The sequence below is a fragment of the Nansenia antarctica genome (genome assembly GCF_963989245.1).
Source record: "Nansenia antarctica genome assembly, chromosome: 5".
In the NCBI taxonomy this organism is placed as follows: domain Eukaryota; kingdom Metazoa; phylum Chordata; class Actinopteri; order Argentiniformes; family Microstomatidae; genus Nansenia; species Nansenia antarctica.
In genome coordinates, this window is record NC_137690.1 from 74,009,014 (window position 1) to 74,022,485 (window position 13,472).

A 13,472-nucleotide genomic window follows, 5' to 3' on the forward strand; every position below is an offset into this window, starting at 1 on the left:
TCTAAGGTCTCCACTGTTGAGATAGGGACCGCATAGACAAGGAGGGGCCACAGGATCCTGGGAAGAATGCCATGTTGGTAAACCCAGGCTTTAAACTTCCCGGGTAGGCCTGACTTGTCCACGGATTTCAGCCAGCCATCCAACTCAGTGCAGGTCGACTGGATGGATATTGTGTCTCTCAGAGAGCAGTCAAAAACCTTGCCCAAGCTCTTGACTGGCTTCTCTGTGATAGTTGGGATGGCTGTGCCTGTGATGGTAAACCGGAACTTGTCCTCCACTTTCCCTTTCCTCAGCACCATCGATCTTGATTTGGCGGGTTTGAAACGCATCCGGGCCCACTCCACTAGCTTTTCGAGTCCCTTCAGAATCCACCGGCAGCCTGGGACTGATTCTGTCGTGACTGTGAGGTCATCCATGAATGCCCTGATGGGTGGTTGCCGTTGTCCGGAATTCGTTCGGGGCCCTCTGCATTCTGGCTCAGCAGACTTGGTGAGCATGTTCATGGCTAGGGAGAACAGTGTCACAGAGATAGTGCACCCTGTGATGATACCGATCTCCACCTTGTGCCAACTGGATGTTATTGCTCCTGAAGAGACCCTCATCCTGAAGTTGCTGTAGTAATCAGCGATGAGGTCTCTACACCTGCTGGGGACATGATGCTTCGTCAAGGTGAACTGAACCAGCTTGTGTGGAATGGAGTCGAATGCATTTGCCAGGTCAAGCCACAACACTGACAGGTTGCCTTTGTTCTCTCGGGCCTCCTGAATGAGCTGTGTCACCACGCCGGTATGCTCCAGACAACCTGGCATTCCTGACACACCGCCCTTCTGGACGGATGTATCGATGTAGGTGTTCTTTGCCAGGTAGGTACACAGCCGTCTGGAAACAGTGCTGAAGAAAACCTTTGCCTCAACACACAGCTGGGAGATGATGCGGAACTGGTCTAGCTGAGTGGAGTTTTCCTCCTTCGGGATCCAAACCCCTTCAGCCACTCTCCATTGTTCAGGTATCCTCCCCCTTCTCCAGAAGACTCGCAGGATTTTCCACAGACGCAGCAGGAGTTTGGGACAGTTCTTGTACACTTTGTATGAAGTGCCACTCGGTCCTGGAGCAGAGCTTGCCCTTGCTTTGCGGACAACCTCGCTGACTTCCTTCAGCTGCAGCTCCGACATGTCGAATTGCTCTTCCGGTTCAGGGGGGTCTATGAGGATGTTGCACTCTCCCAACTCCTGCTCTCTTGCGGGATCGCTGTACATCTGCTTCAGATGATCGTCTATCTCTTCCTGCGAGGAGGCCAGTTTGCCACTGCGCTTCTGCCCGAGCAAATCCTTCATGAACTTGAAGGGGTTGGCTATGAATGCAGCACGTTTACATGCCCTCTCACGCCGCCGCCTCCGATGCCACTCAGCCCGGCGGAGAATCCTGATGTTTTTCCGTAGGATGCACATTAGCTGGGCCAGGCCAGTGCGTTCCTCCTCTCCTGCCACCTTGTACTGGGACTTCAGCGCTTTCATCTCCTGCCTGATGTTATGGATCTTTGCAGCTCTTTGGTTCTTTACGTAAGATGTTCCGGAGCTTTTCTTCTCCTCCACGCCGAACCGTTCAGCTGCAATGCTGACAATGATTGTTGTCATCGCCTGTAGCTTCCTGTCAGCCTCGCCCTTCACCGTTACCTCCAGAATTTGGTCGACATCGTCATCGAACTGCTTCCACAGTGAAGTCATGCTAGCTGCTGGCCATTTGATCCGCCTCCGGTCGGACTTGATGCTCGAGGGGTTAGACTGCAACACTTGGAGGTTCTGGGCACTATGGGGTGACTCCGGGCCTGGCACCTCCTGCGTCTCACCAGGTTGAACACCTGTGCGTTGTGTTGCTTCTACTCCTAACGGGCATTTCATCCTCGCTCGGTGGATCTTTAAGCCATGGATGTTCTTGCAGATTTTACCGCATGTACACTGCTTGCTCATAGTCGTTTGTCCATTATCTAAGTCTGTTGCCGTTGTGTCCGTCCGACTGGGGTGCTCATCCTCCCCCCCTCTCGGGCACCCCTGGGGGTATTTTTCCATTAAGTTCATCGTAGCTTTTTTGGGGTCCTCCTCTCAGAGGACACAGATTGGGTTGCCAGACCGTTCTGCCCCCGGTCGCCGTCTCTCCGAGCTGTCACTGACTCTCCAGTAGTCACCACACTCTTCATGATTGTCATCCAGTCTTTCCTGGCTGTCACTGATGACTCAGGGGGTTCGCTGTGTACATACATCTACTGATGCCTCTGGACACATCTTCAGTGATGTTCCTGGAATCATCGGGCGTTTCGGGTCTTTCAACATCATACACCCTCCTCCAGGTGACCCAGCCGGGGCTGATCAGACCCCAGCTTGTGTCCAGATGGCTAACTAGCTACCATGACTCCATGGCTCTCCTCTTTTGAGCCACAGCCATCTAGAGGCTCTCTCTGCCGCATTGGTGGTACTGCGGATGGCTCTCCTCTTTCTCTCTCCATCTATGCCCAAACTGCTGAAGGCTCTGGCCAAGGAACGGGCTGCAAATCCTCTGCAACCAACCTCTACTGGGAAACACCTCGCTCTCCAACCAGCCTGCTGGCAGTCACTGACCAGTCCCTCGTACTTGGAGAGCCTCCTCTCAAAGGCTTCTTCCAAGCGGTCTTCCCACGGGACTGTCAGTTCCAGCAGCACTGCTTGCCTGGTGGACTCAGACATATATATATATAAAATATACTTCGCTCGTCAACTAGTTCTGTCTCAAACTATGCGTGTTGGGTCCTTGAATTTGGAATGGAATGGAATGGAATGGAATGGAATGGACTTTATTTGTCATTGCTACAGTACAGGTACCAAACAACGAAATTTAGGAGGGGTGGCTCCCCTGGTGTTAGGAAAGGGAATTTTTTTTTTTTTTTTTGAAAAAGCATAAAAGCATAAAATCACAAGAAGGTAAGGAGCTGGTTTACATCAATAAAGGCTATGTGTTACGGCTGGGCCGTCACACACGCCCTCCCCCGCCCCCACAGCTCGAGCACCCGCCCCCACAACTTGAGCACAGCGTGCTCTCCGCCGCAGGTGAATCTCGTTCCCGGTGATTGGAGGGTTATCCAGCCACAGTCAAACCAACACACCTGTCTCCACTCCCAATTAACCCTCTGGCTACATCTACCCTGGACTCCCTTCATTCATCGTCAGTTCTTCCCTAAGAATGACCTGGCAAGTATCCTCTGTGATTAGTTATGAACTTTGCTCTTGTGCCTATTCTTGTGATTCGTTGATATCTTATGTACTGGCCTACCGTGGAGACTTACCCTGCTTTCCTGTTCCTCCACAGCCCATGCCAACCACTACCGCCATCCCGCCAGGTTGAAACCCCCAGCCCGCCAGGCTGAAACCTCCGGACTCATCATCTGTGTTTCCACCCACCTGCACTGTAAATAAATACCCTACGGGGCTAACACTGTATTCTGCCTCCGGTGTCGTGTCCTTGAGCTCCCTCGCCCCCGTGTCATAACAGAAGAACTGACCATGCAATTGGGCTCAGACGACACGAAGGACCGGGCACCATCTCCCACCCCTGGATCCGGTCCGACGGCTATCCAGATCCTCGCTGAACACACTCACCTCCTCCAGGCGGCCGCTACAGCGTGCCAGGCCCTGAACACTCGCATGACAACCCAGGAGGCTAACCAGGAGCACCGCGCCACCCAGATGCAGCACCTCATCTCTACGACCCAAGCGCTTACAGCACAGGTGGCCGCGCTCGCAGCCTTTGCCCCCCCCCCTGCTCTCCCTGACCCTGCCCAGCTACCGGCACCACCTACTGGACAGCCACGGGAGCCCCACCTAGCCAGCCCCCGCCCCTTCGACGGAGCCTTCGCCCAGTTCCGAGGCTTCATCCTCCAGTGCGAGTTGGTGTTCTCGCATCAGCCCAGCCAGTTCTGGTCGCCGGCAGCCCGGGTGGCGTTCATCGCCAACCTCACCACCGGCGACGCCCTGAATTGGGTCCAGGCCACCCTCTGCGCCCGCCCTGACCTGTTCGGTGACTACGCTACCTTCCTCACGGAGTTCAAGAGGGTTTTCGACCACCCCACTGCAGGACAGGAGGTCGGGGCGCGACTGATGTCACTCCACCAGGGGAACCGGACCGCGGCGGCCTACTCTACCGAGTTTCGCACCCTGGCAGCCGGAAGCGGATGGAATGACAGGGCACTGCGATCTGCTTTCCGCCAGGGGCTGAGTGAGGCCATCAAGGACGAGCTCGTCCGGGACAGACCCGCCGCCCTGGACGAACTAGTGGCCCTAGCCATCGACGTTGACGAGCGCTCCCGGGAGCGTCGGAGAGAGAGAGGGCGCTACCAGACCAGCTCGCCACGCCCCCAGGACCCTATCGTCACAGCCCACCCCTCCTCCGCACGGGAGTCGACCTACACCCCATGCACTGGCGAGGAGCCGATGCAGCTTGGTCGAGCCCGCCTCACCACGGCGGAGAAGGAGAGGAGAAGGGCCCAGGGCCTGTGCCTCTACTGTGGAGAGAAGGGACACCTCCGTGACACCTGCCCGTCCCTATCAAAAGGGCAGGCTCACCCGAAGGGGGAATCCGGGTGAGCCGTGTCTCTCAATCCCCACCTACCACCAGCCCAGCCAGGTTCTCTGTCACCCTCTCCTGGCAGGGGCAGAACCTCACGGTCGAGGCCATTATTGACTCGGGAGCAGACGAGAACTTTATGGACGCCCAGCTGGCCCGCTCAGCTGCCGTTCCCCTCGTTGCCCTCGAGACCCCCCTCTCCGTCTCAGCCCTAGACGGACACAGCCTGGGGCCTCTCACCCACCGCTCTACACCCCTCTCCTTGACCGTCTCTGGGAACCATGTGGAGGAGATCCGGTTTTACATCCTCAAGACCCCCCAGTCCCCGCTCATCCTGGGACGACCGTGGCTCGAGCTCCACATTCCCCATGTCAGCTATGGTGAGGGACGTATCCTGAGCTGGAGTACCGCATGCTACGCCCGGTGCCTCCGTGCCGCCCATACCCCCACATCGCCTCTGCGACCGCCTCCGGCTCCCCCTGACCTCTCCTCCATCCCAGAGGTCTACCACGACCTCGGAGAGGCCTTCAGCAAGGAGCGTGCTCGCACCCTGCCGCCTCACCGGCCCTACGACTGTGCCGTCGAGCTCCGCCCTGGCAACAAACTTCCGGTCAGTCGCCTCTACAACCTTGCCCCCCCGGAGAAGGCAGCCATGGACACCTACATCTCCGACTGTCTGGCTGAGGGGCTCATCCGTCCATCACACTCCCCGGTGGCAGCGGGGTTTTTCTTCGTGAAGAAGAAGGATGGAACCCTCAGGCCATGCATCGACTACCGTGAGCTCAATGCCATCACCGTCCGGAACACCTATCCTCTCCCCCTCATGAGCTCCAACTTTGAGCCCCTCCTTGGGGCCACCATCTTCACTAAGCTGGACCTCCGGAACGCCTACCATCTGGTCCGGATTCGTGAGGGTGACGAGTGGAAGACGGCGTTCAAGACCCCCCGTGGCCACTATGAGTACCTTGTCATGCCCTTTGGTCTCACTAACGCCCCCTCCGTCTTTCAGGCCCTCATGAACGACGTCCTCAGGGACATGCTGGACATCTTTGTCGTCCTCTACCTGGATGACATCCTAGTATTCTCCAGGAACCCTGAGGAGCATGTCCAACATGTCCGCCTAGTCCTCCAGCGCCTACTGGAGAATCGCCTTTTTATTAAGGCTGAGAAGTGCTCGTTCCACACTCACTCTGTGGAATTCCTGGGGCTCATCGTGGAGGGTGGGTTGACTCGCCCTGACCCCAAGAAGACTCGGGCCGTCGTCGAGTGGGGCCAACCTACCACCCGGAAACAGCTGCAGTCATTCCTCGGCTTTGCCAACTTCTACCGGCGATTCATCCGGGACTTCAGCCGGGTAGCCGCCCCCCTCACTGCCCTCACCTCCCCCCTGCGCCAGTTCACGTGGACACCAGCAGCCAGCGCTGCCTTCAGTGACCTGAAGAGGCTCTTCACCTCGGCGCCGGTCCTAATCAACCCAGACCCCTCTAGGCCCTTCATTGTGGAAGTGGACGCCTCAGACACGGGCGTCGGTGGCGTGCTCTCTCAACGATCGGAGGACCAGACCGTGCACCCCTGCGCCTTCTACTCCCGCCGTTATACCTCCGCCGAGGCCAACTACGACATCGGGAACCGCGAGCTGTTGGCGGTGGTGGAGGCGTTCCACGAGTGGCGGCACTGGCTGGAGGGCGCAGAGCACCCCTTCACCGTCTGGTCGGACCACAAGAACCTAACCTACATCAAGTCGGCCAGGCGGTTGAACTCCCGTCAGGCACGCTGGGCCCTGTTCCTCGGGCGGTTTAACTTCCACCTCACGTTCCGTCCGGGCTCCCTGAACGCCAAGGCTGACTCCCTTTCTCGGCTCCACGCCGCAGAGGAGGAACCCACCACTCCCGACACCATCGTTCCATCCTCCCGGGTCGTTGGAGTGGTCACCCTGGAGATCGAGGCGGTGGTCAGAGCTGCACAGCGCACCCAGCCAGATCCCCGACCGGGGTCCCCCGGCCGTCTCTTCGTCCCGGACGCCGTCAGGACCAAGGTGATGCAGTGGGGCCACGCCAGCCGCTTCGCCTGCCATCCTGGGGCCCTACGCACACTGTCCTTCCTGCGCCGGCGGTTCTGGTGGCCCACCATGGCCGCGAACGTCAGGGAGTTCGTCTCGGCCTGCCCTACCTGCGCTCGCAGCAAGGCATCCCACCGGCCGCCTTCAGGACTGCTGCGGCCTCTACCCGTGCCCGGTCGACCGTGGTCCCACCTCGCCATGGACTTCGTGACCGGCCTTCCCCCGTCTCTAGGCAACACGGTCATCCTCACCATCGTGGACCGCTTCTCCAAGTCCGTGCGGTTGGTAGCTCTGGCAAAGCTACCGACCTCGGCGGAGACGGCGGAGCTACTCACCACCCACGTCTTCCGGCTTTACGGGCTTCCCCAGGATGTGGTTTCCGACCGTGGCCCCCAGTTCACATCCAAGGTGTGGCAGGCCTTCTGTTCTGGGATTGGGGCCACGACCAGCCTCTCCTCCGGCTACCATCCTCAGACCAATGGGCAGGCGGAGAGAGCCAACCAGAGCCTGGAGTCGGCGCTCCGCTGCATGTCCTCCCTCCATCCATCCTCCTGGAGCAAGGACCTACCCTGGGTGGAGTACTCTCTGAACGCCATGGTGAATGAAGCCACCGGCCGGTCCCCCTTCGAGTGCTCCTTGGGGTACCAGCCACCCCTGCTTTCTACCCAGGAGGGCGAAGCGTCGGTACCATCAGTCCAGGCACACCTCCTTCGCTGTCGTCGGGTCTGGACCTCCGTACGCTCGGCCTTGCTTCGGGCCACCGCCCGAACTACCCGAAGCGCCAACCGTCGTCGCACTCCAGCTCCGGTGTACCAGGTGGGCCAGAGGGTCTGGCTCTCCACGGCGGATCTCCCCCTCAATGTCCCCTCCCGGAAGTTGGCGTCGAGGTACATCGGCCCCTACGCCATCGACCGGGTCATCAACCCCGCTGCCATCCGGCTGGTCCTCCCTCACTCCCTCCGTCGGATCCACCCGGTGTTCCACGTCTCCCGGGTTAAGCCCCATGTCGCCAGCGACCTGATGCCACCAGCCCCTGCACCGCCCCCTCCTCAGTTGGTGGATGGCCACCCCCAGTGGGCGGTAAGGAGGCTCCTCAGGGCTCGTCGCTGTGGCCGGGGTTTCCAGTACCTGGTGGACTGGGAAGGATATGGCCCAGAGGAACGGAGCTGGATTCCCCGGTCCCAGATCATGTCCCCAGTCCTCCTCAGGGACTTCTATCGGGCCCACCCGGAGGCTCCGGGCCGGTCGCCAGGAGGCTCCCCCTCGGGGGGGGGTCCTGTTACGGCTGGGCCGTCACACACGCCCTCCCCCGCCCCCACAGCTCGAGCACCCGCCCCCACAACTCGAGCACAGCGTGCTCTCCGCCGCAGGTGAATCTCGTTCCCGGTGATTGGAGGGTTATCCAGCCACAGTCAAACCAACACACCTGTCTCCACTCCCAATTAACCCTCTGGCTACATCTACCCTGGACTCCCTTCATTCATCGTCAGTTCTTCCCTAAGAATGACCTGGCAAGTATCCTCTGTGATTAGTTATGAACTTTGCTCTTGTGCCTATTCTTGTGATTCGTTGATATCTTATGTACTGGCCTACCGTGGAGACTTACCCTGCTTTCCTGTTCCTCCACAGCCCATGCCAACCACTACCGCCATCCCGCCAGGTTGAAACCCCCAGCCCGCCAGGCTGAAACCTCCGGACTCATCATCTGTGTTTCCACCCACCTGCACTGTAAATAAATACCCTACGGGGCTAACACTGTATTCTGCCTCCGGTGTCGTGTCCTTGAGCTCCCTCGCCCCCGTGTCATAACACTATGTACACAATCCACTGTACTATACTGCACAGATAGTCAACTAGGGTTGTCATATTGCACAAAAGTATTTTTTCACGTTATTTTAAAGTGTCACAGTTTGCAGGCTTGAAAATGTACATGTTTGTGCCTCAGCACTAGCTGCCATACAATCCGTCCGGACTGTCCTGGGCCCAGAACTTAGGCCTTTTCTGTGTTCAGGGCCTTGACGGCCCTGTGGTAGAAGCAGTTCTTCAGTCTGTTTGTCTTAGCGGCCGGGGTCCTGTACCTCCTGTTCGAGGGCAGCCTGACAAAGTGTACGTGCCCAGGGTGGGTCGGGTCCCTGGAGATATTGGAGGCCCTCCTGAGACAGCGTGTGTTGTACAGCTCCTCCAGAGAGGGGAGGGGGGCGCCGGTGATCTTCTGTGCTGTTCTCACTACTCTCTGTAGCGCGTTTCTCTCCGCTGTTGTGCAGCTGTGGAACCAGTTGCAGATGCCATAGGTGAGGATGCTCTCCACTGCGCCGTGGTAGAAGGCCACCAGTATCTCCTGCTTGTTGTGTTCTTTCCTGAGGCATCTCAGGGTGTATAGCCGCTGTTGTGCCCTCTTGATGGTGCCTTTTGTGTTGTCCTTCCAGGCCAGGTCATCCCGCATGTGATGTCCCAGGAATCGGAGGGTTGAGACTCTCTCCACGCTCTCTCCGTCGATGAGCAGGGGCTGGATCTCTGACTTTTTCCTCCTGAAGTCTACGATGAATTCCTGGGTCTTTGACTTGTTTAGCAGCAGGTTGTTAACCTTGCACAGCTTGCTCAGTTGCTCTACCTCATCCCTGTACGCCGCCTCGTCCCCCCCCGAGATACATCCCACCACGGTGGTGTCGTCTGCAAACTTTACGATGTAGTTGCTGGGGTGGACGGGGGTGAAGTCGTGGGTGTAGAGGTTGTAGAGGATGGGGCTTAGCACGCAGCCCTGGGGGGACCCAGTGCTGAGGCTGAGGGCTGTGGAGGTGTGGGGGCCCACCCGCACCCTCTGGGGGCGGTCGGTCAGGAAGTCCTTGATCCACGCACATATAGAGTGTGATAGACCCAGGTCTAGTAGTTTGGTCACTAGCCTGTCTGGAAGGATGGTGTTGAAGGCGGAGCTGAAGTCCACGAAGAGCAGTCTCGCGTAGCTGTTTCCCCTCTCCAGGTGGGATAGAGTGGCGTGGAGAGTCGTCGCTATGGCGTCCTCTGTGGACCTGTGGGCTCTGTAGGCGAACTGGTATGGATCCAGGTTGGGCGGGAGGCGTGTGAGTATGTGGGCCCGGACTAGTTTCTCGAAGCACTTCATGATGATTGGTGTGAGTGCCACCGGGCGGTAGTCGTTTAGGCAGCTCACCGTGCTTTTCTTCGGGACTGGGATGATAGTTGAGGTTTTCAGGCAGGGTGGGACGGTGGCCTGGGACAGGGACTGGTTAAAGATGTTGGTGAAAACCCCGGCCAGCTGGTCGGCGCAGTCTCTCAGCACCCGTCCCAGGACGCCATCCGGCCCCAAGGCTTTCCTGGGGTCCACCGCCTTCAGTACGCGTCTCACCTCATGCTCTGTGAGGGTGAGGCTGCTGAGAGCTGGAGAGAGTGGTGTTTGTGTTGTGGTTACCTCCGTTCGCCCCTCGTCGAACCGGGCGTAGAAGGTGTTCAGCTTTCCCGCCAGCAGGGGGTCGTCCTCTGCGGCTGTGAGCCTGTTGGCTCTGAAGTTTGTCATCTGCTGAACCCCCTGCCACATCCGCCTGGAGTCGTTGCTCAGGAGGCATTCCTCAATCTTCTCTCTGTGCTCTGCCTTGGCCGCTTTGATGCCGCGCTTTAGGTTGGCCCTGGTGGAGCTGTACAGCGGTGTGCGCTTCCCTGCGAAGAAGGCGTTGTCCCTCTCATTTATCAGTTTTTGGACCTTCCCAGTCATCCATGGCTTCGTGTTGGGGTAGACCCGGACCCGTTTGTCCACGGTGACTGAGTTGGTGCAGTTCACTATGTGGTTCAGAACCGACGACGTGTACTGTTCCAGGTCCTCATGCTCATATTCCTGCCATAGGGTGTCATTTAGGCAGAACTGCAGTGGAGCGGACCCTTCTGGCCAGGTTCTGACAGTCTTAGTGGTGATGGGAGCACTTTTCCCCATTGTAGTGTATGCAGGGATCAGGAGGATTGACACATGGTCAGACATGCCTAGATGAGCTAGCGGACTAGCCTTGTAAGCACGTTTGATGTTGGTGTATACCTTATCCAGTGTTTTTTCTCCTCTCGTTGCACATTTTACATGCTGATAGAACTTGGGTAGTACTGCCTTCAGGTCGACATGATTAAAGTCCCCCGCTATGATGTGAATAGCCTGTGGATCAGTGCTTTGTTGGCTACTAATGACTTCATATAGACGCGCCAATGCTACTTTGCTGTCTGCGCTAGGCGCTATATACACACATGTAATTAGCACCGCGTTAAACTCCCTAGGGAGGTATGTGGGTCGGCATTTAACAGTCAAGTATTCCAGGTCTGGGGAGCAGTGGCTACTTACAGTTTTCGTGTTTAAGCACCAGCTATCCTTCGTCGATATTATGATCCCACCTCCAATGATCTCCATTTGAGATCTTTGTGGGTCCAGTACATAATTTAGCTACAAGTAATAGATATAAAACATACTTTAAATCAATAGCAAACATACAAAAGATGATTGCGTATCAAGTAGACATTTATATCTACCAGCATGTCCTGGCTTGGGGTCATAGTGCACAGATACGACTGGTGGCTCAGGCTCTCTGGACTCTGATGGAGAGGATACAGTATTATGCAAGTATCACATACATACAGTTACTGCACATACACACTTAGTGTATTACTTAGTGGAATACACTTGATCTTAGCCAAAAGGCCGAGAAGCGACCGCCTCGGAGGAGAGGTGTCATTCTCTGAAACGTCAATCCCCATCACGATTGAACCACAAAGAGTTGTATTATGCTACTATATTCCACCAAATAACAAAAATAGTGTTTGGGTAACATTGACACTGTATGTTACATACATTACATACATTACACTGTATGTTACATACATTACATACATTACATACATTACACTGAATGTTAACATACATCTGAAACAACAACTTTTGACGGAACTAAACTGGGACTTTCAAAGCCCTTTTGCTTTTCAGTAATTTTGCAGACGGATAATTCAACTGTCCAGTGAATTTTGCAGCTGTAAACTGCCTCTTCAGCTTCGGGAAGTGTGAATTTTGATCTTAATCCTCTTCAAAGGCTTGCGTGGGTGGAGAACCATTAGTGTAGCGATTACAGCAGAAAAAAAATAATAAAAATAAATAGAAGCAAATAGAATAGAAAATAGAAGCAAAATAAGCAATGGGGGGGTGAGCGAGAAGCATGTCTACTGTCATTCTACAACTGGAAGGATAGAGAGAGAGAGTGAGTGTGAGAGAGAGAAAGAACTGTGTGTGTGTGTGTGTGTGTGTGTGTGTGTGTGTGTGTACATGCATTCCCACGTGTGTGTATGTGTGTGTTATCATTGTACACTTTGTAAAAAAATAAAACATACAACTTCAAAATTCACATTTTCTTCAAAAACTTTATTCAATTTGTTTTAGATCTCTCGAAGAGCCAATCCAGCAACATCTAGTACCAGTTATCCATGATACGCCTCATGGACATGAACCTCATGTTGTTGTGGCCATGGCACATCTGACTGAAGTTCCTGTACTCGCCGGGCCTCATGTACCACTGCCTGCCCATGTAGTTGGGCTGCTCGTACATGAGCCAGTGGCCGTCCATCACGTTGCAGGACATGCAGTTGTTCATCTGGTAGCGGTCCATGATGGAATCACAGTCGTCCATCATCTCGTGCATCTGACCTCCGAAGCTCTCCCTCTCATAGATCTTCATCCTGTAGTTGCCCCTGTGCTGCAATGGGATCAGGAAGACATGGGTTTAGTGGGAGGATGGATAGATAGATAGATAGATTGATAGATAGATAGATAGATAGATAGACAGATGGTTGTATGGACCTACCATGGGGATGTAACGGCAGGAACTCATGTTCCAGTTGAACATGTTGTTGTAGTCGGAGTACTCGCCCTTCCTGAAGAACCACTGGTTGCCCATGTAGTTGTTGCGCTCATAGGCCATCCAGCAGCCGTTGTGCACCCTGCAGGACTGGCAGCGGCTCATGTAGGAGGACATGTCGGAACAGTCGCTCATACAGTCGTAGGAGCGGCCGCCGAAGTTCCTCTCCTCGTAGAAGGTGATCTTTACCATGTTCATGTTGGAAGTCATGTTGCTAGTGGTGGTTAGCTGTTGGGAAGCCCTCCATTTTATACCTGTGGGACCAGGGGCCTCTGCCATTGTTTGGAGAGAGAGAGAGGCTCTGAGTCAGCGACTAGCCTTGTGTACCCATCCACCTAGCTACCTACCTATCTACCTACCCACCCACCTACCCACACACCCACCCATTCAACTATCTATCTATCCATCCATCCATCCATCCATCCATCCATCCATCCATCCATCCATCCATCAATCCATCCATCCATCCATCTCTCTATTGTATCAATCTATCTATCTATCTATCTATCTATCTATCTATCTATCTATCTATCTATCTATTGTAGTTGCAAATAAGAATCTTCACGGAATACCAGAATGACATCAGATACAGGTCTTTATTGTCATAACAAAGGAGTTGAACTGATCTTCATACAATCATACATAGTGTTTAATGCAGTTTCATCAGATGTTCTCGAACCTCCCACTATCGTATTGGTTGTCACAGGGCCTAAACGTATTGATTGGTTATTCTCTTCAGATGCCTCCTACTTCCTGTTATAGACTGTTGTCTAAACGGAGGGCAACAAGGTGTCACAAGTCATTTTCCATCAGTCACCCATTCATCCAATTTTGATATCAAGCCTTGTGACAGGTGAACAGTGACCTTTGAAATGTTTTCTATCTATCTGTCTGTCTATCTATCTATCTATCTATCTATCTATCTATCTATC

The 13,472-nt window shown here is 55.1% G+C and overlaps 1 protein-coding gene across 1 annotated transcript; it reads right to left on the reverse strand.

Moving 5' to 3' along the window:
• Nucleotides 1-12,093: 12,093 nt before the first annotated feature.
• On the reverse strand, nt 12,094-12,750 carry LOC308158789 (gamma-crystallin M2-like; the record flags this gene model as incomplete). The annotated part of the gene is made up of 2 exons (XM_080532490.1): nt 12,094-12,378; nt 12,487-12,750. 2 exons carry the CDS (start codon nt 12,748-12,750, stop codon nt 12,094-12,096), a joined length of 549 nt encoding a protein of 182 aa, XP_080388616.1.
• Nucleotides 12,751-13,472: the final 722 nt, after the last annotated feature.